Source organism: Camelina sativa, chromosome 16 (assembly GCF_000633955.1).
Source record: "Camelina sativa cultivar DH55 chromosome 16, Cs, whole genome shotgun sequence".
Classification (NCBI taxonomy): Eukaryota; Viridiplantae; Streptophyta; class Magnoliopsida; order Brassicales; family Brassicaceae; genus Camelina; species Camelina sativa.
Window position 1 is genome coordinate 22,566,436 of NC_025700.1, and position 24,697 is coordinate 22,591,132.

General features: G+C 37.3%; 8 protein-coding genes and 3 non-coding genes across 12 annotated transcripts in view; 7 read left to right on the top strand and 4 right to left on the bottom strand.

Moving 5' to 3' along the window:
- On the top strand, window positions 1,084-4,281 carry LOC104751875 (chaperone protein dnaJ A6, chloroplastic). The gene is made up of 8 exons (XM_010473921.2): window positions 1,084-1,193; window positions 1,623-1,760; window positions 2,040-2,181; window positions 2,274-2,331; window positions 2,494-2,536; window positions 2,873-2,921; window positions 3,058-3,144; window positions 3,245-4,281. Exons 2-8 carry the CDS (start codon window positions 1,651-1,653, stop codon window positions 4,094-4,096), a joined length of 1,341 nt encoding a protein of 446 aa, XP_010472223.1. The 5' UTR covers window positions 1,084-1,193; window positions 1,623-1,650; the 3' UTR covers window positions 4,097-4,281.
- TRNAM-CAU lies at window positions 4,432-4,516 on the bottom strand. The gene is given in 2 exon segments: window positions 4,432-4,467; window positions 4,479-4,516. It is a non-coding gene; the product is annotated as a tRNA-Met (tRNA).
- LOC104753936 lies at window positions 6,203-7,964 on the bottom strand. Its single transcript, XM_010476114.1, has 8 exons — window positions 7,777-7,964; window positions 7,570-7,660; window positions 7,368-7,488; window positions 7,265-7,302; window positions 6,973-7,087; window positions 6,746-6,903; window positions 6,547-6,642; window positions 6,203-6,274 (listed from the first exon to the last, which is right to left on the bottom strand). The coding sequence occupies exons 1-8, from the start codon at window positions 7,962-7,964 to the stop codon at window positions 6,203-6,205; spliced, it is 879 nt and encodes a 292-aa protein (XP_010474416.1).
- LOC104751877 (mediator of RNA polymerase II transcription subunit 18-like) lies at window positions 7,570-10,200 on the bottom strand. Of its 2 annotated transcripts, XM_010473923.2 has the most exons (8): window positions 10,161-10,200; window positions 9,975-10,041; window positions 9,730-9,829; window positions 9,588-9,645; window positions 9,112-9,468; window positions 8,935-9,023; window positions 7,777-8,108; window positions 7,570-7,660 (listed from the first exon to the last, which is right to left on the bottom strand). In XM_010473923.2, the coding sequence occupies exons 2-7, from the start codon at window positions 10,008-10,010 to the stop codon at window positions 7,993-7,995; spliced, it is 756 nt and encodes a 251-aa protein (XP_010472225.1). In that variant the 5' UTR covers window positions 10,011-10,041; window positions 10,161-10,200; the 3' UTR covers window positions 7,570-7,660; window positions 7,777-7,992. The 2 variants fall into 2 exon arrangements, with proteins under 2 accessions (XP_010472225.1, XP_010472224.1); XM_010473922.1 differs by having other exon boundaries at window positions 9,975-10,161.
- Window positions 10,268-10,341, top strand: TRNAI-AAU. Its single transcript has one exon. It is a non-coding gene; the product is annotated as a tRNA-Ile (tRNA).
- Window positions 11,598-11,671, top strand: TRNAI-AAU. Its single transcript has one exon. It is a non-coding gene; the product is annotated as a tRNA-Ile (tRNA).
- LOC104751878 (tRNA (cytosine(34)-C(5))-methyltransferase) lies at window positions 12,380-16,426 on the bottom strand. The gene is made up of 15 exons (XM_010473925.1): window positions 16,161-16,426; window positions 15,988-16,076; window positions 15,813-15,879; window positions 15,606-15,721; window positions 15,378-15,444; window positions 15,242-15,290; window positions 14,992-15,077; window positions 14,647-14,906; window positions 14,493-14,548; window positions 14,317-14,402; window positions 14,142-14,234; window positions 13,768-14,044; window positions 13,185-13,684; window positions 12,853-13,087; window positions 12,380-12,767 (listed from the first exon to the last, which is right to left on the bottom strand). Exons 1-15 carry the CDS (start codon window positions 16,347-16,349, stop codon window positions 12,541-12,543), a joined length of 2,397 nt encoding a protein of 798 aa, XP_010472227.1. The 5' UTR covers window positions 16,350-16,426; the 3' UTR covers window positions 12,380-12,540.
- Window positions 16,675-18,858, top strand: LOC104751879 (pentatricopeptide repeat-containing protein At2g22410, mitochondrial-like). Its single transcript, XM_010473927.2, has one exon. It carries the CDS (start codon window positions 16,713-16,715, stop codon window positions 18,768-18,770), a length of 2,058 nt encoding a protein of 685 aa, XP_010472229.1. The 5' UTR covers window positions 16,675-16,712; the 3' UTR covers window positions 18,771-18,858.
- LOC104751880 (peroxidase 17-like) lies at window positions 21,015-22,423 on the top strand. The gene is made up of 3 exons (XM_010473928.2): window positions 21,015-21,360; window positions 21,456-21,647; window positions 21,732-22,423. Exons 1-3 carry the CDS (start codon window positions 21,160-21,162, stop codon window positions 22,323-22,325), a joined length of 987 nt encoding a protein of 328 aa, XP_010472230.1. The 5' UTR covers window positions 21,015-21,159; the 3' UTR covers window positions 22,326-22,423.
- LOC104751881 (probable signal peptidase complex subunit 1) lies at window positions 22,553-23,149 on the top strand. The gene is made up of 2 exons (XM_010473929.2): window positions 22,553-22,656; window positions 22,736-23,149. The coding sequence occupies exon 2, from the start codon at window positions 22,738-22,740 to the stop codon at window positions 23,014-23,016; it is 279 nt and encodes a 92-aa protein (XP_010472231.1). The 5' UTR covers window positions 22,553-22,656; window positions 22,736-22,737; the 3' UTR covers window positions 23,017-23,149.
- The window catches only part of LOC109129545, a gene marked incomplete at its 3' end in the record, with an annotated part of 1,283 nt that continues 266 nt past the window's right edge, over window positions 23,681-24,697 (top strand). Inside the window, exon 1 of the mRNA XM_019237828.1 lies at window positions 23,681-23,704. Coding sequence (XP_019093373.1) covers window positions 23,681-23,704 — 24 coding nt within the window. The remainder of the gene's footprint in view (window positions 23,705-24,697) is intronic.

The window sequence follows — 24,697 nt, forward strand, 5'->3', positions numbered from 1 at the left end:
GGATATAATGGATCTTTGTGTTTTGTTATGAATCGTACTTCTAGTAATTATGACATTGATTCATACTTCCATGCTCTTTTGTTTCAGCATATCGGAGAAGAGAAGTGAGGCGGTGACCGGGTGATCTTGCAAGCCTAGAGTATATTGGTACGTACCTATATATAACCAATATACTCTAGGCTTGCAAGATATCTCCTACAATGATACAATTCTAGGGACAAGAATGAAAGCAGCGGTGGTGATGGCGAAAAAGGGAGTGCAAGTGGAGATACATAAGAGATTGAGCAAAGAGGACAAGAAACTTCTTGAGGAGCTTGTTGATATATATGAGCAAAAAAACAAGACTGCTAAATCGCCACTAGCTAGTACCAAAAGATGATTACGAAAGAAAAGATATAGATATTGCCATATTGGGAATGTGATCTTACAAGACTGCTAAGCTGTGTAGACACAAGACTCGGAAACCAAATCTACTACTGACACAAAGAAGAAAAATCTTATGCGAGTTTTTGATTTTTCAAGATCCAACTCTAATGTTCACGAGAATTGACACCTATTACGTGATCTGAACAATTCATTACATAAAACCAAAACACATCTAACCATTAACAATGATACAACATGTCCTTGCTTTACTATACTTTGAACCATATATATATATATATACATTCTTACCATAACACAGATTCGATCAGCTCCTGCTCTTACTTTTTTACTAGTGAAAGTGGTAGCGACAAAAAGTAAATTATACTTTCATTTGATTACTTTTTTAAAAAATGTTGATTTTTGTCCTAAAAACATTTTTTTTTTTTTACAACAGAGACAATATTATTATATTTAACAAATTATATAAAATATAAAAACAAAAAATGGAGATAATACCAACAAAGTAGAGAGAGATATCACTTTCATTTTAACTGAATTTCCATATTATTCATCTATAAACTTTTTTTTTTCAAAAATAATTTACAACCTAATTCCTTCCTAATATAATTTTTTTTTGTCTTGATTTCATTTTAAAAAAAATGGTAAAAATTAAGAAAAAAAGGGCTACGTTCTTCTAGCGAACTCCTTTCATTCGTTTCTTCTTGTCTTAAGTCTAAACTAAACTCATCATCATCAGTTTTCTTATCTCTCTCTCTCCCTCTCTCTCTTTCGCCTCTTCCTTCTCCCGTCGTACACCATTGATTACGGTAAGATTCACCTTACTCCATTAGAGAGAGAGAACTCATTCTCTGTCTTCACATAGTTTCCTTTGCTTTTAACCCTGGATTGGGCAAAAATTGCGGCGTATGGAATCCGCCGCTTAATTTAATTACCCGACCAGCTCGTGTTTTTTTCGAACAACCCACATCGGATTTTGTTAGAAATGTTTTGCCTTTTTTTATATATATATATATATATATACAAATCTAGTTGATGAACAACTCCTATGTATATGTGTTGTGATGGGTCTTTGCTTGCTTGTTTGAACTTTTGAAGTATGTTTGTTAAACTGAAATTGAAATTGATGTTTTGTCTATGAATTTTTGAAATCTGTATTGTTTTTTGCTCAAGGGTTTGGGTTTAGCACTCTGCGTTTATAGAGAGAGTAATAAAAGCTAACCTAATTGTGTTTGCAGGGAGTGTGTATTATTGAGCTGAGAATATATGGCTTCAATACAATTTGGAAGTACATGTGTTGCTCAATGGAGTATTCGTCCTCAATTTGCAGTCAGAGCTTATTACCCCAGCAGAGTCCAATCCACTCGCCAACAGAAGTATGATTTTTTTTTTCTTTCTGGATTGCATTTAGTAGTTCTTGACATAGAGTAGAATTGAAACTAGTTTGGTTTAAAGACTTTCAAAGAATTTTACTTTGTTCACTTTGCACATCTTAAGATTATTAGTCATCGTAGAGTTGCTATTATAAGTTAGTGTTATGTGATTTCTAGACTGAGAGTTTTATTAGTGTTCCTTGGAAAGTGTGTAAAAGGAGGGTATAGTTTTAGGAAGAGTTATATAATCTGAAAGGAGGGTGTTTTCACAACTTTTTGCAGTTCCATGAACCAAATAAATTGTTTGGGAGCTTCAAAGTCGAGTATGTTCTCATATGGGTCCTTGCCTTTCTTGTCAATGACGGGATCGTCCAGAAATATGCATCCTCGCAGAGGATCACGTTTCACTGTTAGAGCTGATGCCGTATGTGTTCCTACTTTCTTCCCTTTGCACAATACGCATATCTCAGCTTCACTACTTATCATGATCTTGATTGCTTTTGTGTGCTCTTCTAGGATTACTATTCGGTACTCGGAGTTTCCAAAAATGCAACCAAATCTGAGATTAAAAGTGGTATGTTTCCATTTTTCTGAATGTGAGAGATTCTCTTGTATATGGATCGTTTGCATATATTTCCATGCATGATCAAACCCATGATTTAATTTTTTTGTGTTTTTTTTTAACTTGTACTCTTTGGTATGACACTGATTTTATCTTTTTTTGCTCTTGTTTCAGCGTATCGGAAGCTGGCTAGGAATTACCATCCGGATGTGAACAAGTAAGTGAAAACCTTCATTTGATGAAGATTAGTGCTGTATATCTTGCGAACAAGAGGATAGGAATTAGGATCGATACTCAAGTACAAGATAAGAACCTTGATCTCTGTTAGCAAAATGTAAGATATGCCAAAAAAAATAAGATGACTGGAAAACTTAGAAATTTAGGTTGTGTTGTTCCATAGATTGTGTACCTTCAAAACTCATAGGCATTAGTGAAATACGAAATGCTCAGAAACTGAAATATAGAAGTATCAGTCTTCAGTGCCTTCAAGACTGATAATTCTAAGTTAGAAAATTGTGACCATTTTGTTTACATGTTTATTATGTTCTTACAGGGATCCTGGCGCAGAAGAGAAATTCAAAGAGATAAGTAATGCATATGAGGTGAAATGAAACCCCAACTTCTCCTTTGTTTCCATTATGCAAGTTCAAACTTCTAGAGATGTTTTTTTTAATTCTAGAGGTGTTTTTTAACCTTTTTATGTTTCTGTTGACTATAGAACAAAATTTTGTTCTGCAGGTTTTATCAGACGATGAAAAAAAATCTCTTTACGATAGGTATGGTGAGGCCGGAGTTAAAGGTGCTGGTGGGATGGGAGGCATGGGGGTATGTTGTTCAAAATTTACAGATTTATTCTTTATTGACACTCGAAGCCAACTCTCTGATCACTTCTTGGTTTTGATTTTTTTATATTAACTTTCATTAGGATTTCAGTAATCCGTTCGATCTATTCGAGTCACTATTTGAAGGCTTTGGTGGGGGAGGAGGAGGTGGAATGGGTAGAGGTTCAAGAAGCAGAGCCGTGGATGGTCAAGATGAGTATTACTCGCTAATCTTGAACTTCAAAGAAGCGGTTTTCGGGATGGAGAAAGAGATAGAGATATCTCGGCTCGAGAGCTGTGGGACTTGCGATGGTTCAGGTGCAAAACCGGGAACCACACCGACCAAATGCACCACGTGTGGCGGACAAGGTCAAGTGGTTTCATCGGCAAGAACTCCTCTCGGCGTGTTCCAACAAGTCATGACTTGTTCTTCCTGTAACGGTACTGGAGAGATCTCGACACCGTGTGGTACTTGCTCTGGAGACGGACGCGTGAGGAAGACGAAACGGATAAGCCTCAAAGTACCAGCCGGGGTTGATTCAGGTAGCCGGTTAAGAGTGAGAGGAGAAGGCAATGCAGGGAAGAGAGGCGGGTCACCGGGAGATCTGTTTGTTGTTATAGAAGTTATACCAGACCCGGTTTTGAAACGAGACGATACAAATATTCTCTACACTTGCAAGATATCGTATATTGATGCGATTTTAGGGACAACACTGAAAGTACCAACAGTGGATGGGACGGTAGATTTGAAAGTACCAGCGGGGACACAACCTAGCACGACGCTTGTGATGGCGAAAAAGGGAGTTCCAGTATTGAACAAAAGTAATATGAGAGGGGATCAGTTGGTGAGGGTGCAAGTGGAGATACCTAAGAGATTGAGCAAAGAGGAGAAGAAACTTATTGAAGAGCTTGCTGATGTGAGCAAGAACAAGACTGCTAATAGCACCAGTAGATGATTAGAAACACAATTTTTTTGACATTGACAATGTGAATCTCTATATATATACATTGTTCAACTCTGGCTTGTGATATTTAGTAATAGCTCTTGCAAAAGAGGAAGCATTAAAGAAGCAAGTGGAGGGGGATTGTTGTTGTAGTCTTGGGAAAAGTTACGTTTAGAATTCATTTCTTGTGGTCTGAATTTTGAGTCTTAATGTACTAAAGGGTTTAAAAATAGGCATTCTAATTGGTGATTGGAAATGGGTTTTTCAGTTCCAGAGCTCCAAGAATCAAAAAAGGAACTGCGACTTGGTCTGAAATTAAGAGGACAAGCAGTAAAAAAGTCATAGAATGGGGTGAGAGAGGCTCGAACTCTCGACCTCAGGATCACTCTATAGCTATGAGACCTACGCGCTAGCCAACTGCGCCACCACCCCATGTTGTAGTTGATTCTTAACAGCATATATTTCATAAATATGTTTTTTATAAAGGCGGAAACTTACAACACAACTTCTGCAAAAGACAATGAAACTAAAACTTCAAAATCTTTCAATTTACTAAGACAAGTGACAACAATGAAACATCATATTGCCAATTTTTTCCATTGCTTAACTATGAACAATCAAGCTTTGGTCTCAGTTTCCTGAAAGACATTGATCTTAATCATCCTCGAAGTTTTTCTCAAAAATTTAAGCTCGTAGACACAATACTCTTCAAATCAAAGATCCTTTTACAGATAGGCATTCTAATTGGAATTTATTGGTGACTGGATGATGATAAATGGGTTTCAGTTCCAAAGCTCCAAGAATAAAAAATGAATGACTCCATTTCCGGTCTTGCAATATCATGATCTCCCTAGATATTTCTGGAGGAACATACTTGTAAGCCGAGAACCTTTAGTCATTATCTTTGACATTCCGGTTAAGGGTAATCGAGACATTCCGATGTTGAAATTTAACATGTGTGGTTACATGTGGAAGCTAAGGACGCTAGTAAAGCGAATTTCAGCCATTTCTCATTGTTTGTCTACTGGGTCATTGGCGTTTGCTGTCCACTCAGAAAAATCAATATTGGAAGTACGTCGAGACCTTTTTCAAGTGTTTTCTCAGGTTCATAAAGATTTGGGCAATACAACATTCTCCCCAAGTGTCCTATCAGGTTCTTATCTTTCAAGACTCTCGTCTTGTCCAACGTGTTACCACCCTTTCTAGGGACCTTTGGTACACGTACGGAATCCAAATAGCGAGTTCGTTCTTTTGCAACGTCAACGGGTATCAAAATGGCTGACTATGTAGCAGTGGTCGGTCATCCTTCACTACGAGCGGCCTCCCTCTGTGGGGCAACTCTTTATCTAGAGGACTTGTTGTCCCCTTCGTTTATCTTCTCAATGTTATGGTTTCAAGTCAAGCCTTAAAACTTGTTTGTCGGCTCCTCTTTCAAAGGAAGCTTGTAAACCTTTAATCTAATATAATGGAAAAAAAAATGAATGACTTCGTCTGAATTTTTAAGCAGACAAGCAAGTAAAAATAGTAAATTGGGGTGAGAGAGGCTCGAACTCTCGACCTCAGGATCACTCAGTAGCTATGAGACCTACGCGCTAGCCAACTGCGCCACCACCCCAAGTTGAAATTTATTAACAGCATATATTTTATAACAATGTTTTCTAAAGGCTAAACTTACATTACAGCTTCTGCTTAATTAACTAAGAATGATCAATCTTTATACATCTTTGTATTTAACAATTAAGAATTTCGATAGTCTAGTGGTGATTTTATGTTTTTGTTTTTGTGTTTGAGACTGAGGTCACGAGTTCGAATCAAATTAGTACTGTCTTTTCGTCTTTGTAGCAAATAATATCTTTTTTTTTTGTCACACTGTAGCAAATAATATCTAATCGACTCTTTTAACCATTTGAAGAGGAAATGTGGTCATTTACAAGCTCTCTCTCTCTCTCTTTCCCTCTCTACCTTAATTTATCTCGATCATTTTTAATCGAGGAACATATAGGACCGTAAAGCCTGTGACGGTTGGAAGGTATAAATGATCAGCAGATCAAAGAAGTCTTAAGACAAGAAGAGGTAAGTAGAGATGAGAATCCCTCTCTCATTATGCTTCATATAGCTTCAGTCAGAACTGCCTTGACCTTTTGGGAGGCTTGGTAGAACCGCATCAAACGACACCTTGTATTCACGAAACTGCAAAATATCAAAAACAAGACTCAGTATATGTCTTACGAAGAAGCTTAGTACGTGTTTTAACTTTTGGAAATCTCTTAATTCGCTGTAACATAAAGCATTTTTGTATTCATGGTTAAATATTTTAACTGTTTACTCCAAAGTTCAGATCAGGGAATCAACATATTTTAACCGCCTACGTTTCATGATCTTCAGAATATATAATAGATCTGTCTTATCTTGACGAAATTCACTGAAATAATAATAATAATGGTTTTGGTAACGAAAGAAACCTGCTTCACGATCTCTTCATATTTAGCGGCTAACCGTTTCACTTTAGCTTCTCCTGACTCTCTCACCTGCTTAATCTTGGCATTATTGTCATCAACCTGTTGATATATATAAACAAAGAAAAACTTAGAAGGCGATGATGAAGCATCGTACACAACAAAAACTCATATTGTTAGGTAATTAAAAGAAAGGGAGCATTACCACAGCTACTACTGATTCCACATCCGTTTGCCTGGCTTCAAGTTCACGTCTTCTGGATTCAACCTCCACTTTTAGGTTATTGAGTTGATTTGTCCAATCATCAAACATGACAGCTTTTTCCTTCTCTAGTTGTTTCAATGATTTGTTCAACCGTTCCACTGTTGAGAGAAATAGATAATTACATTACGAACAATATCTAAAGAGGGAAGAAATAAACAATGACTCGCCTATTCTTTCCCGCTCAGCCACTTTCGCCTCATGTGATTTGTACGCTACTCCATCCTCGCTCAGCTTAGATTTAAGTGCTTTGAATTCTTTGTCAACAGCTTTCGCATTGGTTACCTGTAACATCATTGAACACACATAAAAATGAAAGATATATATCCAAAGACACAATACATTGTATACCAAGAATTGGAAGGGTCTGTGTGTTTCCACATATACAATACATGATTCACAGTCTACAAGAAATGAAAGAGGAAGGAGTTCTGTTGCTTGGTCACCTGTTCGTTAATTAACTGCAGTTGCGAAGATGACTTTGAAATTTTCTTGAATGCCTGCAAAAGGCAACCATAGTTAAATGTACTTTGTTACCTCAATGTTAATATGATGGTAAACGTACGATCAAAAGTAACAACATTTAGAATAAAGTAACAACATTCTTCAATCCTCGCTTCTAGCTCTTGGACAAAGGGTGAATCCCATTCAGCGGCTTCATCAAATTCTCCAATCTCTGCATTCAACTGCATGAAGAGACCCATTCAGAAAGAAGAGAAATGGATATCTAATGCGATAGATATAGTTTTTTTTTTTCGTTGCATTACCTGGGCAATCGTTGCCTCCGACTGCTTACGCTCCTCGTCAAGGAGAGTCAACTCCTCAGCCTTTTCTTTTATTTTATTCATTTTTGAATCTCTGGTACATAAAAATAATCATTGAGAGCATCAATTTTTGAATCACTAGAGAGAGAACTCAGCTAACTTCAATTTTGCAGAGGTATAACTGTAAGCAAGAAGGAAGGAAGGCCAAACCTGTGTAGAGCAAAGTTCATAAGTGAACTGATGAAAAACTCGGTCCGGGATGGTTCGGGGCGTATCAGATCCTTGTAATTCATCTGTAATGGACAATCCACACTATCTAGCATGTCTTTCACTCTGCAATAGAGATCCGAGTATTGCATTGTGGTGACGTGATGATCTGGATTCTCCAATTGCTGCATAAACTCAAAATCGACTTGCCCTTTCTCTTCAGACGAGATAACCTCGGATACTCGTACGCTGACATAATTCAGTTTCGATTTGTTGTTGTGTGTATGGATGGATTCGATTATTTCGAATGAAAGTGAAGAAGAAGGTCGCAGTGACTGACAAAAAAAAACACGAAGGGAGTACAGTATAAGAGAAAGGGAAAAACAAAAACCCGACAGTGACTGAATTGTGTTAAATCTTTTTCAAGAGGGTAACCGTTACATATATAATATAAAGTGTTTCCTAATCTAAGAGATTGTACAATGAATACGAAATCAAATGTTTAATGTATTTGATATCATATCCTGATTGACCGAGAGTGTTTTCCTAATCTAAGAGATTGTACAATGAATACCGAATACAAATGTTTAATTTAATTGATATCATATTGAAGAGATTGTAAAAGATTTCTGCTTAACTAAAGAATGACCTTTAATCATGTTCGAAGCTACTACAAAATACACAATATTGTCAAGCTGGTGGACACAATACTCCCAAACTAAAGCTTCCCAATTTTTCAATTTACTGACACAAGTGACAACAATGAAACAATGTATTGCCCAGTTCTTCCATTGCTTTTAACTATGAACAATCAAGTTTTTGGTCTCAGTTTTCCTGAAAGACATTGATCTCAATCATGTTCGAAGCTTTTGTCAAACGTACATATTTTCTTAAGCTGGTAGACACAATACACTTCAAATCAAAGAAGCTTCAAAATCTTTCAGTCTAGTAACAACAATGGAACATCTTACTATCAAAAGGGTGAGAGAAGAACAAAAATCTTCCGCAATTATTAAAGATCCCTAACTCATTAAAAATCCAACTCTAATGCTTCAGGAGATTTCACAGCCATTGTGTGATCTGAAAAATAAAATTGACTACAATGGACCTTAAAGATCTGACAAGATAGAACACAAGATCCAACTGTTTACAATACAGTACCTCCTCCATCCGACATAAGAGATGCGGCAGCTGCAGCAGCGGTTGGCACAACTCCCGTGGAGTTAAATGGTTTCGACAAGTGAACAAGCCTGAAACATAACATTGTTGAATCAGCTCATCAAAGATCAGAGTGTTGTAAAATAAACTACAAGGGGTAAATGACAAAAATGATCTTACGGGGCGAGAAATTCGCAGAGAGATGAGACTGCAGCAGAGACTTCGCTGTAATTCGCAGGTGTTGCAGGAGCTGTCACATCAACAATCTGCATCCCAGGTGTAACAGGAACTGCCTCATCTATAGCATGAACTTTGAGCATCTTATTAACCGAAGACACAGAGACACTTATGTTGGCGGTCCGTTGGAAATGAAAGGCGAATCCGACTTTGAGAAGCTCATGGTCTAGTTTGTAACCGAGTGCATTGAACATACGCAAGGCGTTCTTGCTTACTTTACTTTCAACCATAGTTCTTACCATAACAGAGATTTGATCAGCTCCAGGACCTCTCATTGCACCTCCAACATGTTTAACAGTCCTACAGTTCACAAATTAGATTCCTTTGAATGAAGCAAGAACTTATTACAACCAGGTCTAACCGTCCTACGATTCGAGATGTCATAAATTACATTCCTTTGAATGAAGAAGGAGATGTACCATGTGGGCTCTGGTTGATCAAGATCACATAAAAGCCTAACTTCAGAGGACACAACTCCTGAGAGAAAAGGGGAAAGATTTCACAATGTGGTTTTGTTATGATTCATAGGATGCTTTCAATATGTGAATTAAGGGATTTTACCAAGACTTGGGCCACTTTTTAAACACAGCTCATGAACTCTCAAACGTTCGCGTTGAACACCACATAGACCTTGAAGAAGAATCTCAAGAGCTTCAACATGCTGCAAAAATTGAGAGAAAAAAAAAACAATAATTTAATCAAATTCTGAATTTTTCAAGCTAGGGTTTTTCGATTTGGTAACGAATCAAAGCTAAATTAACTTGGAATATTTCGTAAACCCAAAAAGAAAAAAAAGGCAAACGCACTTGTGTCTCGATGATTCCTTGAACTACACACTCCATTGAATTGTTGTTTTCTCCAGTTCAAATACTTCTGCAAAAACCCAGTAAAGATTGATCGATCACAAATCTCCCGGTTAAAACCCGAGAAAGTGAATTCTGAGCAAAACCAAATTCGAAGGCGATATTGAATAAAATTTAACCAAATCTTACTGTGAAATCAATACCATCGTCCTCGAGAGTAAATCGCAGGGTTCTTTTAGAGTTACAAGAACTATTTAGTGTAGTTAAATTCTCTACCTATAACAAAATAAACAAATGGCCTATTAGCTCAGTTGGTTAGAGCGTCGTGCTAATAACGCGAAGGTCACAGGTTCGATCCCTGTATAGGCCACTTTTTATGTTTCTTTTGTCTTAAAATCTCTTCTTTTAAACTGAGCCATCACACTGGTTTTTTTGTTCTCGGTTATGGTTAACGTGATAAAATATCACCAAAAGGCTCATTAGCTCAGTTAGTCCTAGAACTTTTTTGGTATAATTCTTTTTTTATACATATGATTTGTTATATTAGTATTTTATTATCTCAATTAATAATTATAAATAAAAAAACCAGTTTCGTAATGTGAAAAAGTAGTGTCAACTATTCAAAGTGTGAAAAAAAAAAAAAAAACAAGTTAAAATTTTATCACCAAACTTTTTTTTTTTTTTTTTAAATCACCAAACTTATTATGATCGTTGTTCAACTATGTTCATTTTTGCATCGTGAGGGAACATTCCTGATAGAATTTAGATAATAAACATGTCAAATGGAAATTCTTGGAAACATCTTGAACTCCCTCACAAGTGTGTTTGTGAACATAAGAAGGGACAATGCAATAGGATTACTCCCATGGACAAGAGATTTAATTTAATCCAAGGGACTTAGATGCAAGCTCAATGGTCTTAGATGCATGCTTGGCTTTCTTCTCCTTCTTTGAGAGGATGAAGAGAAACTCAAACTTCTCTACAAACAAAAGAGAAGAACAAGACAGTTAGATACTGATTGAATTGTATATATATATATGTGTGTGTGTGTGGTATCCAAGTTTAGATTCCGTAAATAATAAGCAGAACTGATCCTCTCAGTCAACAATTAAAGCGTTATGTTAATAAGAGAGACCTATTACCACAATTCAAAAAAAGAAAATTACTTAACTAGGCCACATCTTGAGAGTCTATTATTATATAATAATAGCGTATGGCTTAATTTTTTAGTTAATAGAATTTGGCTCCATTGCTTTTGTGTGTTTTTTTTATTTACATTTCACCATTTCTAATTTGTTCAGACCGGCCTTGATAATAAGGATGTATATATTTGGAATTTAATGGTAATTAATATGGTATCGCAAAACAAGTTTTGGTGGCTAATCAAAACAAGGATTCAAGATGGAAATGTAAAACTAAAGATCACATGGAACACGAAGGTCACAGGTTCATATTGTTTCAGTTTTCTCCTTTCTTAATGTAAACTAATCAAATTGTTTCAGTATATATTAATAATGGAGATGAGAGTGAGGCTACGGGATTATTTCAGAGGATGGTAAAAGATATAAAATCTTAAGCTTAGATAGTTTAACAACTATAATATACGATGGAGACTTTAGAACAAATGGCCTATTAGCTCAGTTGGTTAGAGCGTTGTGCTAATAACGCGAAGGTCACAGATTCGATACCTGTATAGGCCACTTTTTTAATTTTGTTTCTTAAAAACAATTTTTGGTTCTCATCTAACGGCTGGCTATACATACACCTGTCGAAATCTAAATCGGATCGCCGAATGCTTTGGGTAATTAATGTAATGGTATCTCGCTAATCTAAATCTAAAATTAATAATCTCTCAGTCAAGAAGATGGCTGGAGGAAGTAAAGTGGACAACGAGTTCAAGGTTGTTTTGATCGGCGATTCAGACGGTAGGGAAGTCGCAGCTACTCGCTCGGTTCACTATCATTTTTTGAATTCAGTGTGGATTCCAAAGCTATCATTTTTTGAATTCAGTGTGGATTCCAAAGCTATCATTTTACTATAGTATTATAGTAATGTGGTGGGTGCTTTGATTAGTGACATTCTTGTTCTTTGGCTGTTAAAAGTGCGTATTACAGAGATGCTGTTGGTGCAATGTTGGTTTACGACAAGACAAAACGCGAAAGGTTTGAGCACATTTCTCGATGGTTAGAAGAACTACGAGCACACGCCGATAAGAACACTGTCATCATCCTGATCCGTAAACAAGACGGATTAAGAGAATCAGAGGTCAGATGCCAAAGAATTTGCAGAGAAAGGACTTTCTTTCTTAGAGACTTCGGCACTAAACTCTACAAATGTAGAGAAACACTCTTTTGGCTGAGATCTTTTACACGATCAAACATTGTTAATTGGTCCTGTACTTTCAGATTTTTGAAATATAAAGAGGTTTAGAAATTAGAACAAAATCTTTGTTTCTTTTTTATGTCCTTCCATCAAAAGTCATCATGATGATGCTTATATGAAAAAGAATTTGGAGGTGATGAGGAATTTTTTTCAAAAAGCAGTACAACTGAAGTTATATAGGAGAGTTTTAAGCTGTTTCCATAGCTTGAGGACCGCCTGAATCGCCATTGCTTCCATTTACTGAATCGCCATTGCTTTCGTTTACCGAACCACCTTCAGTTTTTGGTGTTTTCTCGGCAAATCTCTCTAGCAGCTCCTGGCAATCTGCAGCAGTGGCCATTACAGCCAAACTAGCCTTCCCTCTCCAGCAACTGATGGCTATTGTTGACGCATCCACTTTTACTGGTTCTTCACCTGAGGTTACCAGCAAAACCATGAAATTCACACACTACGCGATCAAAAATAAAATATTATCTTATGAAAACCAATTAATACGCACCATCACTGAGAATCACCACGCAGCTTCCCATGACAAGGTCAGATGCTTTCTGGGCCAACTGTGGGTTGACAAAATCCATAAACTTGATCGATTTGTCTTGCAATAGAAGTTTGAAGTCTGCCATTGGGGTGTAAAGTACTTGCTTAGTGATGTATGGAAGGATCACAGGTAGTCCCTCGGATGATATGCGGAATGGGCACAGCGTGCTTGAACCTTCTTTTGCCGATTGTCTCTCCTGTGTTTCAATTAGTTGCAACAACTCTTAAGTTTCACTTTTGCAGCTTGCGCTTAATCAACCGAAACAACAAGTGAGGAAAGAATATTGTACTTACAAACATCTTGAGGCCAACAGAAGCGATCTTAAGCTGCTGCCCGACTGCAAAATTCAACTGAAGAACTTCCTTAACCGATTTTGAAACATAGTAAATCCTCTTAACGCTGCTTGTGTCGTTGTTTCTTGCCACGAGATGACCATGCAATGGAAATGATTCATCTTTGATACCGTAGAATTCCTTGATGCCATTGATTACTGTTTCATCTTTCACGAAAACAACAGGGTCAAAGCCTTTCCACTTCCCTTGCATCGGTACTTTTCTCTTGTCTCCCACATTACTCGAATTGGCTCCTTTATCTTCTGTGATGCTTTCTCCTTCTGTTATTTTCTTCTCAGGCTCTAAGCTATCATCTTTCTCATTGTTTAAATCTGCTTCAATAACTTTTTCCGCTGCACTCTCATCCACTGTAACAACAGCTTCTGTACTCGGAGACTTTTCTGTCGAGTCAGCAGGCTTAGCAGAAGAGTTCCTTTTTGGATTTGGTTTCTCCTGAAATTCTGTGAGTAAACTACAGATAAGTTCTACAGATCCATAGGTGAATAAACAAACCAGAAGTTATCCCAAAAGAAAAAAAGTTCACCTGGTAAGGGAGAAACTTTGTGAAGGACCGCGATAAAGAAGGCTCCGGTGTTCTGGTCATGAGGCATTATCCTCATGCAACGTTCAAGTGGAAGATCAGAGACTTCCTCGGCTGCTTCATCAGGAGTAGCATCCACCACAGTATTATCTGTTTCTTCGGATCCATTAGTCAAGTCCTTGATATTTTTCCCAGAAGGAAACATACTCACAAGAACTCCGCCTCTACGGTTTTGTGGAACGTCTTTGTAAGAAGTAAACCACCCACCCTTATCACGCACCTGAATTAAACAAAGACAAGGCAAACAAAAATGAGTAAATCCGACTCGATTCTAGAGATGAGGGTTTGTTCAATCGTTAGTGAAGGTAGAAACTGACCTTCCATTTCTTTAGACCTGGTCTTCGTATAAGTTCAGGAAGCTTATCGGAAACATCTAAAAGTTCAACAGAGTCTCCACACCTCCTTAGAATCTGAATTCAAGCAAGGGTTATTATGCGGTTACAGCTATAACAGGTTTATAATGAAACGTAAAGAAGTTGTTTGAAATATTACCTCAGCAACAACAGCTTCGTCCTCCACTGGGTTCATTGAGCAAGTTGAGTAAATCATCTTTCCACCAACTTTCAACAGAGATAAACCTGGACAAGACCAAGCAGACATGTTTACAATAGGAAGGTCATTCTACAAGCAATTCCATTTGAGACATGTTAAAAAATTAAAAAAATTACCTCTCATAGCAAGAATAATCTGAAGGCTATGAAGTCCATTGCCCATTCCAGAGTTCCTGTACAGAAACCAAAAGCAATAAGAAATTCAAGAACCAATGCCATATATTGCCTCATAACATTGCCGATAGGCTTAAAATGGCAAAGGTGAAAATACCATTTCCGCCAGATATCTGGAGCCTTGCGCAGTGTACCATCACCACTGCATGGAACATCACACAGAACACGGTCAAAGGCAAGTTGATTAATGGGCATACTTTCACTTATTCCTTTCTCGGAAGCTCGGGATTTGTTCAAACGACAACCAGGAAACTGTTGCCCTTCATGATTCGTCACTATCAAGTTGGATGTGCACATTCTCTTTGTTTGGTGAATGAGAAGGTTAGATCTTTTAAAATCAACATCATTAGCCACCACCTGATTATTAAGGGAAGAACAATCAAATCATCTATCTACCTAACACCAGATTTAGAAAATAAAAGATATGTATAGCAACACAAACCAGTCCCTTAGGTAGAGATCCTGGTTCTGATGCTTCATGTATAATCTCAAGCAGCTGGAAAGTTTTGGAACCCGGTGCAGCACACACTGTTAGAGACAAAGATAATAGATCAGTAACCATTGATTTCATACTTTCCAGGAAAGCGAATTTAGTCATGGTCATTTCTTCTTTTTGCAAGGCAGATACTTGTTTGAGCGAGCCTTTAGAAATTTCTAGGTCTCAAAACAATATCAAATGAAAATTCACTCACTGTCAAGTACAAAATGATCTGGATGTACATCTAGGAAGAGGGGAGGTACCTGCACGATTAAATTAAACAACGCTTTGTAAATGTTTGTAACAACAAGGCAATGTTAATGGTGGAAAAGAGTATTAAACCATCTTACCATGCTAACAGCTTCCTGCCTAGTGATGTTACCAACTTCATTTTCTAACTTCAGAAATTCATGAAACCTGAAAAGACCACAATGAAGAACCCATCATGTGTCTAGCACAACAAACACACTAGTTCTTAAACCATACACAAAGTAACTAGAAATGCTTAAATAACCTTAATAGGTCATTCTAGTAAATATAAAGTGACTAGAAGCATTCATATGTTAGTGAAAACGTACTTCTCAAGTGTCTGATTTTTTCTAATCTCCTTTCGAGAAAAATTAGAATGCCAAGCAAGATTCTTCGGATACCAAGGCAAGGGCTTAATAGCCTCCAATTCACCACCTTCTATGGCCTTAAAAAGCAAAAACCAATATGAGATAAATAAGTTTCTGAGTATAATAGAGATAGACCGTATAAAATGACAATCACAAACATTGTATTACCTCTGCCTGAAGTGATTTCATAAAATCATTCTCCAAGATTGATATAATTTCATCGCAAAACTGGCCACTGCAGTTCATAAAAGTGGGAAACAAAGAAGCATCTCGTAAGCAATCCAAGACTAAACCCTAAACCCTCATTGAGACTAAGAACAAATAACACAGTAGCATTACTTACTTGGAGTTAACCCTAAATGCAGCAGGTAAAGGCTTACGAAGAATCTCCATGAACAAATCCCACTCTTCAGCTTTCACTACCCCTTGTTCCTAACAACACAAACACAAGAGTTTAAAACCACCACAACCAAAAATCAAATCCATTAATCCAATATAGAATCGCGAATATGTTACCTTGTAATACTCTTCGAAATTAGGGTTAACAGTGATAATAGGTTCCCAAGTAGGTTTTTGCTCCGGTGCGGCGGCGTTATCGGAACCATCAACGGTAGTATCGGATTTAGAACGTTTCCAAACATTCTCTCTGTTTTCTTTGAAATCTTTTCTCTGAGAACGACCTCTGTGTCTTCCTCCTCTTCCCATCTTCGCAGCTTCCGATGGAACCAAAAAAAAGTTCGGTTTCCGCCGCCGGATTCGAAAAATAATATCTCTGAGTAAAACTTTACAAGAACTGAAGAAGAGAAGTGTGTTTGTTTCTTCTTCGTTTTCTTCTCAGGCTTTGTTAATGGGCTTTAGGGCTTTCGTTTGATGGCCCAGATTCTATTTAAAACAGCATCACTGAATCTGGTTTAATTAGAGATATTTGGTTCGGTTTGATTCGGTTCAGCTTCAATTTGATGAAACCGGTTCAGAATTGTTAATAACCATTCGGTTCGGTAATTTTGCTTACATATAAGTTCTTCTGAATCTTCTCCGGGCGAATTCGCCGGCGACAATTAACGGCCGATGAACATATCGAATGTGAGAAAGGCCAAGCTTCTTCTTCTTCATCGTCCTCTCATACCAAAACTCAATCGTTCGCTGTACTCTTATTCTCAGCGTCGTACTCGATCCCTTCCCCATCACAGAGACAAACCCATAAACTGGAACTCCACTCACAGCTTCGTTCTCCACAACCCTCTTCTTTCACTGCTCGAAAAATGCAAGTTTTTGTTCCATTTGAAGCAAATTCAAGCTCAGATGGTTCTCACTAGCTTGATTCTAGACCCATTCGCTTCAAGCCGGTTAATTGCTTTCTGCGCGTTATCAGAATCAAGGTATCTCGATTACTGTGTGAAGATTCTGAGAGGTGTTGATAACCCTAATGCGTTTTCTTGGAATGTAACGATTAGAGGATTCTCCGAGAGCGAGAGTCCTAAAGAATCGTTTTTGTTATACAAGCAGATGCTTAGACATGGTTGTTGTGAGTGTCGACCTGATCATTTCACTTACCCTGTTTTATTCAAGGTTTGTGCTGATCTTGGGTTGAATAGTTTAGGTCACATGATTCTCGGGCATGTTTTAAAGCTGAGATTGGAATTGGTTAGTCATGTTCATAACGCGTCGATTCATATGTTTGCTTCTTGTGGTGATATGGGGAATGCGCAGAAGGTGTTCGATGAAAGTCCTGTGAGGGATTTGGTTTCTTGGAATTGTTTGATTAATGGGTATAAGAAGATTGGGGATGCAGAGAAGGCGATACAGGTTTATAAGAAAATGGAGTCTCAAGGAGTTAAGCCGGATGATGTGACGATGATTGGTTTGGTTTCTTCTTGTGCAATGTTGGGGAATTTGAATCTTGGGAAAGAGTTTTATGAATACATTAAAGAACACGGACTGAGATTAACAGTTCCTCTTGCGAATTCTCTGATGGATATGTTTTCAAAATGCGGAGATGTTCACGAGGCGCGGAGAATATTTGATAACTTGGAAAAGAGAACAATCGTGTCATGGACTACGATCATTTCAGGCTATGCTAGAAGTGGTCTGCTTGATGTTTCAAGGAAACTTTTCGATGATATGGAAGAAAAAGATGTTGTGCTGTGGAATGCAATAATCGGTGGATCAGTCCAAGCCAAGCGTGGTCAAGACGCTTTGGCATTGTTCCAGGAGATGCAAACGAGTAACACAAAGCCTGATGAAATCACCATGATCCATTGCCTCTCTGCGTGTTCTCAGCTTGGTGCTCTTGATGTTGGCATTTGGATTCATCGTTACATCGAGAAACGCAATCTTAGTCTCAACGTTGCGCTAGGAACTTCATTGGTCGACATGTATGCCAAGTGTGGTAACATCTCGGAAGCTATTAATGTTTTTCACGGAATTCAAACAAGAAACTCGCTTACATACACAGCTATAATCGGAGGTTTAGCACTTCACGGAGATGCATCCACTGCTATATCATACTTTGATGAAATGATTGATGCAGGATTAGCCCCTGACGAGATCACTTTCATAGGGCTACTGTCAGCTTGTTGCCATGCTGGATTGATCCAAGCAGGCCGTGATTATTTCTCTCAGATGAAGTCTAGATTCAACCTAAATCCCCAACCGAAACATTACTCTATAATGGTTGATCTGCTAGGGAGAGCCGGGCTATTGGAAGAAGCGGACAAGCTCATGGAAAATATGCCAATGGAGGCGGATGCTGCAGTTTGGGGAGCGTTATTATTCGGTTGCAGGGTGCACGGTAATGTTGCATTGGGGAAGAAAGCGGCTAAGAAGCTTCTCGAACTTGATCCGACTGATAGTGGGATCTATGTGTTGTTGGATGGCATGTATGGAGAGGCTAATATGTGGGAAGATGCAAAGAGAGCGAGGAGGATGATGAACGAGAGAGGTGTAGAGAAGATTCCTGGTTGTAGTTCTATCGAGGTTAATGGAGTTTTCGTTGAGTTCATCGTTAGGGATAAATCGAGACCGGAATCTGAGAAGATCTATGATTGCTTACATTGTCTTGGAAGACATATGGGGCGGAGCTCGTTGAGTGTACTTTATTTGGACATGACATTACTTAGAAGTTAGAACCATTGGGATTAAATGAAACTGCTGAATCTTATTTAGGGCATGTTTGGTCTAATATACATGTATAACGACGACCTAGCTTCAAATATGCTTCAAATATGCTCTAACTACTGCTATACATTGGGATTAAATGAAATACGATATGTATGTTTTTGTGAAACTGCATAGTGAAGATGACATTCTCAAAGTAGAAAATCAGGAACCATGTATAGCTGTAGTTAGAGCATATTTGAAGCTAGGTCGTCGTTATTAACTTAGGATCTATTCTGAATCATAGCGTCCATAAAGTAAAGGAGAAAGTTTGCAGATCTGAATTGCTTACTACGCTTCTGTTCTCTTCCTTCTTTGAAATTTTCTCAATAAATTTGTTTGTACCATTTAATTACCAAATACATTTTAAGGAAAACCCATATATTTAATGAATTAAAATGTAGGTCAGTATTTATTAATATCCTCTCTTATTTTGGTATGTATTGGTTTGGTGAACCTCAAATACAATGACCTCCATGTGCGTTCCATTCCCCGATTTGAATTCCTTCTAGGGCTTTTCAGGAAACTAGGTACCTCCGAGTCATATATATACGAATTATTATGATTTTTGTCCGACGTGTGATAAATCTATATAAAAAAATTGACAACTAAAGATGGGGACAACATAATATCTTTAAACGGCAGAGCGTATCGGTACCCACGAACGCGAAGTCATGATGATGACGACTTCTAGTGTCAGTCACTTTTAGAGGTTTCAGATAAACTAAAAATAAAATTTCTAAAAGAAAACTTCAATTTGTTCGGTTGCAAAAAAAAATATGAACCAATGGCTCAAATTGTTGCCTCCTTTTGTCACAACAATCCTCTTATCTCACGACACCCCTCAGTCCCCCACTCACCATATTCTAGTACAAGAAGTATTCTTAAGAGATAAAAGACCATAATTAACAAGTAATTATCGACTTCTCGTGTCCAACGATTCTTTCTAAACTGTGCTATTTTGTATAGTCGTGTGTACTATAGATTGACAATTATCGATACACACAAGGTTAAAGTTAAGATTGTTTTATAGTAGTTGCTAGTACAGTATATATTTGGAGTATTACTTTAACGGATGTTGCCTCTATCAATGTTAGGTGTGTTTCAATTCAAACACAGCAGCACAATCTACACCGTTTATAATGTTAAAATTGGAAATTTGTTTTAAAAACACTTTCTGTTCCAAAATAAATACTAGTATCATTCTACGATTATAATTTAATTTTATGTGAAATGATCTACAATATATTTAATTTATTTAATTAATTTTACGCCAAGTTGTTAAAATAATATTTATATTGAAACTTTTGGAATACTTAATTTTGTTTATGGTGATCATCTTATTTTTTGTTTAGTGTGAACCTCACATACGTTTACAGACTACACTGGTCACACAAAACAATAAAAGATGCATTGTCTTTTTTTTGGTAGTATATACTATAGTTTGAATTATTGGCCAACCCAACGCAAATGTGAAGATAAGGTTTATATCCTTTTTTACATAGTCAAAAAGTGCCTTGGCTATTAATTCGTTTTGTTTTACGTCAAAAGGTTGAAAAGTTTCATTTAAATTTCTCCATGACCTTTAAAATCCTATCAATAGATGTGTGTTACACTATTTTTTTATAACTTACGATAAATCTTATATCTTTTTTTTTTTTTTTGGACAAACGATAAATCTTATATCTAAAAAGGGATTTACACTAACATTTAAAGAAGGTGCACAACTATATCATTTTCTAGATATTTAAATGAGCCACAAACAATATATTCCTATCTATATGAATATATAGAAACAATGTATTAAACTTAGATCAAATTGAAAACTAGTTGGCTTCCCAAGTCCCTCTCATTACAAATTGACTACAAATTCCTGGGCAATGTGTGTTACATTACTATTATTATTTGAATTATTAAGAGGTTTCGGACCTAGACCTGTATATCCACTTGATTAGAGCATTTTATAAGATTTCTTCCCAAAGAATTTTTACCAGTTGAGCTATTGGTACGTTACACTGTTACGATAAAGAAGCTGCCATAATCCAAGTCTATGACCATTGACCAGGATTAATGTTAGTCAAAATTCTATGATCCATAAGTCTATGACCATTGACCATAATCCATAAGTCTATTACAACTTTAACTGCTCGTTAGAACTAAGTCCATAATTAGAAATGTATTAAATACTAAATGGAAATTGGATAGGCCACCACGACACGAGACACTTGCACTTGCACAAGATCCTTCTAAATAACACCAAAAACCTCTTTATATAACCAACCAAAACAAGGTCTCTTCTTCTTCTTCATCATCACTACTGAAAAAACAACACCACAAAAAAAAAAGAAAAAAAAAAGGAATGTCTCTTCTTCACCATCTCATCCTTTACCTAACACTCTTGACGGTAGTCAGAGGAGACATTCTCCGGCCAAGATTCTACAGCAAGACATGCCTTGAAGCTGAATCCATAGTAAGAAGCGAAATGAAGAAAGCTATGATGAGAGAAGCAAGAAGCGTTGCTTCAGTCATGCGTCTCCAATTTCACGACTGTTTCGTCGATGTAATACACACACAATCTTTTTTATTTTTGGCCTCCTCTGTTCTTGATTATTTTATTATTTTTTTCTCTGAATGTTTTTTTTTAAATCTTATAAGGGATGTGACGCATCTGTGTTGCTTGACGACACACCAAACATGCTTGGTGAGAAACTCGCACTTTCCAACATCAATTCTCTTAGATCTTTCGAAGTCGTTGACGACATCAAAGAAGCTTTGGAGAAAGCTTGTCCTGGTACTGTCTCTTGTGCCGACATCGTTATCATGGCCTCTCGTGACGCCGTTGCTCTTGTAAGTATTCCTATATAATCAAATCTTTTCCAAATTCCCGGTTTAGTCATTTCGGTTTAGTGATTTTGGTCTTTTGGAAACCAGACAGGAGGACCGGATTGGGAGGTGAAGCTAGGGAGAAAAGACAGTTTAACAGCGAGTCAGAAAGATTCAGACGATATAATGCCGAGTCCAAGAGCCAACGCTACTTACTTGATCGATCTCTTCCAAAGATTCAATCTTTCTGTTAAAGACATGGTGGCTTTATCCGGGTCACACTCGATTGGTCAAGCTCGGTGTTTTTCTATCATGTTCAGACTTTATAACCAATCCGGGTCTGGTAAACCGGATCCAGCTCTCGAACCGGGTTACCGTACCAAGCTTGAAAAGCTTTGTCCTTTGAGCGTAGACCAGAACGTGACCGGAGATCTAGACGCAACGCCTCATGTTTTTGATAACATGTACTTTAAAGACTTGGTCTCAGGGAGAGGGTTTCTCAACTCTGACCAGACTTTGTACACGACTCCTGAGACGAGAGAGTATGTGAAGATGTTTAGTGAGGACCAAGGCGAGTTCTTCAAGGCGTTTCAAGAAGGGATGGTTAAGATGGGTGATTTGCAATCTGGGAAACCTGGAGAGATTAGGTCTAATTGTAGGGTTGCTAATAGAAGACCTGTTGATGCATTGCTTGAATCTTGAATTTGTAAAAGAGAGAGAAAAAAGATCTTAATGATACTAATCTTTTTATTACATGCCAAGATTCTTGGTTCTCCTAATAAAGCTGCCATTGTATCTTAGATTCGTGGTCACACAGACAAGTGAGACTTTTTGTGTCCGCAAGTCCCAACCGTCAAATAAACATAAACCGGTTTAAGAGTAATCAAACCGTCAAAAAAATCCCGGTTTGTGTTTAAAACCGATTTCGTGGTCTTAAAGACGAGTCTTGTCTTTCTTCTTCTTGCACATCGTTCAAGCGTGAGAGAGAGATCAGATCCTTCTTCTGCTGTGGAATTAGGGTTTCTCAGATACGGTACCAAATCCTCGTTTTTTTATCGTTTGATTATGGATTTCAAATCGGGAAAAGGATCTAAAGATTTTGATTTTTGTAGAAATGGATTGGCAAGGGCAGAAACTGGTGGAGCAGCTGATGCAGATCTTACTGGTGATCTCCGGCGTAGTCGCGTTGGTTGTTGGATACGCAACGGAATCGTTCAGGACGATGATGCTGATCTACGCAGGTGGTGTTGTTCTCACGACTCTGGTCACTGTACCTAATTGGCCTTTCTACAATCTTCATCCTCTAAAGTGGTTAGATCCGAGTGAGGCCGAGAAGCATCCCAAACCTCAAGTTGTTCCCGTTGCTTCTAAGAAGAAATTTTCTAAGAAATAGGTCTGATTCTGAAATCTCTCTTTATCTCTCTCTCTCGGAGGAGTTGTTTCTATGAGATTGTTTTGGATCTGAATCTTAATTGTATTATTAATTGAAAATTTTCTGGGTTTGATTCTTATCTTTCTTATGTTTATTGCCAAAGAATTTGTGATTTCGTTGAAGTAATCATCAGTATGTTGTGTTCATAGGAACTTGAATGTGTTAGGCTGTAATCATAAGATAGTTTAGATGAGACTCTTTTGAACCACCCTGACCCTGTGAGCACAAACCAATGGCAGTAATGTGATTTGCTCCTTTTGTTGTTATTGAGCGTTAAGTGTAATGTGATTTGCTCCTTTTGTTGTTATTGAGCGTTAAGTGTTGTTCTCAAAGTAGAAATAGTTAGTCTCTTGATAGATGATTTCACTAGTTTGGTTTCCGGAGAGGTTCGGGAAGCAGATAGGTAGTGAGCTCATACCCTCAGAATATAGATGAACAAGGGTGATAGGGGAATTGCTTTGTTGGAAACAGAGACCTGAGAATCAGCCGTCTCAAATTGGGTTTGGACATAACCTCTGCCCAAACCAGATCTAATACTCGGAGAAGGAAGATGCGAGTGTGAGTTCCGCATAAAGATTGTGAAAGAACTGGACCATTGATAAGTCAGTCTTCTTCTGATGACGAAATGACAGTTGGATACAGCGTACAGGTTCAGAATCTGATTTGAGATTGCTTGTGAACGAGAACTGTTAAGAAAACTGAAAAGGGTAGTTTACTTAGATCAGCAATAGAAAGAAACAAACCAGTTCAAAAGTCTTCATCATCACCGTGAGGATGGATAAAACAAAGAGAAAACAACTCTCCGGAAGTAGCCATAGCCAGAATCCCCTATGGGATCTCAACAAAACCATATCATGTGTGGATGAGAACAATAGAGGAAAATACAGAAACCCTAACTATGTTCAACTCTAGAGAGACAACTTGAGAGAAACAACTTGCTAGAACTTCCTCTGTTTATATTTGGATCTCGTTTGAGTTGAGCAGCCCACTAATTAGAGAAAAGGGTGTTTCAAAGCCCAAATCATTGTTTTTTTTCCTTATTTAACTTAATCGATAGTAAAACATACATTTATTTTTGTGTCAACACACTTTTTTTGTTTTGTAAAGATCACAGTTAATAGAAGGTTTATTCATTAGATGAAATGTGTGGATGTGATAAAATATTAGAATACACGTTTACTTGATCCGAGTTTTAAGTAGTCATTTTCTGTTTGTACTTTGTGTTATTTGATCAGTTTGTTGCATTCACTGAGACATTGACCATCGAGGCATTTGTGGGGATTGACGATTATATTTATATATATGCGTACCCCTAATTTCGATGAGATCACTGTCCTTTTTAACTACTAATCAAACAACATACGCATTCAAAGTTTCAAACGAGAAGACAACGTTAAAATATCCATTTATAGATAAAAACAATTATATAGATAATTAATACTAAGTTTGAAGTGGTAAGATGATGAGCTCTTGAATCCTTGAACATTTATTAGCATTCCTTTAAAAACCCTGGTTGAGCTACTATTAATAAAAGAAAGATAAAGGATAAAAATAGACGACTATTTTTTAATTATTCTACGTAAGTTAGTACACAAAAATTCTAAAGATCGATATCAAAAAAAAAAAAAAAAAAAAATTAAAA